The 734-nt window shown below is 45.9% G+C and overlaps 1 protein-coding gene across 1 annotated transcript in view; it reads right to left on the reverse strand.

The window, feature by feature from the left end:
* PNPT1 (polyribonucleotide nucleotidyltransferase 1) overlaps positions 1-262 on the reverse strand; it is a 17,124-nt gene extending 16,862 nt beyond the window's left edge. The window contains exon 1 of the mRNA XM_010077205.1: positions 137-262. Within this exon, the coding sequence (XP_010075507.1) occupies positions 137-262 (126 nt within the window). The remainder of the gene's footprint in view (positions 1-136) is intronic.
* Between the last annotated feature and the right edge of the window lie 472 nt (positions 263-734).

Raw genomic sequence — 734 nt, forward strand, 5'->3', positions numbered from 1 at the left:
AAACACAGCTGTACATTCATTAGGGATAAATTGCCACTTGAGGCTCTATTTCCCTTTAACAGGCTTTGACGTCCTAATAATGGCTGTTCAGATACAGAAATTTTGAAGTTGTTCAAATTTTAACTATTCTTTTTACCTGGACAACAGCAGATCCATCAGCAAACCTAGCAAGTTTTCCAGAAGACAGTTCCATCTTTCTATCAAAAAGAAACAACCTGTTACTCATGGTGAATTCGAATAAATTTTCCAGTAACCTCCGCATTCACCTACAGCACCAACCGTACAGAATGTAGGCTACATTTCATACTAGACATAAAAATCCTCATTAGATATGGAAACTCTTTGACCAAAAGTGACCAAAAGCCCTTAACTTTAATGTGCTTTTGCCTCAGCTGTCCTGCTCCCTTCACCTTGAAGCAAACCCCTGCAGCCCCGTCAGATGTAATCTAAAGTTCTGTATACAGCTTAGAGGCAGAACACTGTGCTCGCACGGGAAGGTGAGCCACCCACCTGTCCAAGCTGGGTTTTAAAGTCTGGACACTAAAAAACCCAAGCGCCCACCTCCTGAACCCTCACAAGGAAAGGGGAACTGCCTGCACCCCCACAAAACCCCTTTCCCTGCCACAGCTGCAGAACATTATCTCATCTGGAGAGCACAGAGAAGGACACACACCTGCTTTTCCACCCCGGGGAGGAGGCACAGCCCTCAGGACCATCAGCGGCCCCTTCTCCTC

This window comes from Pterocles gutturalis, unplaced genomic scaffold (genome assembly GCF_000699245.1).
Source record: "Pterocles gutturalis isolate BGI_N339 unplaced genomic scaffold, ASM69924v1 scaffold27868, whole genome shotgun sequence".
NCBI lineage: Eukaryota > Metazoa > Chordata > Aves > Pterocliformes > Pteroclidae > Pterocles > Pterocles gutturalis.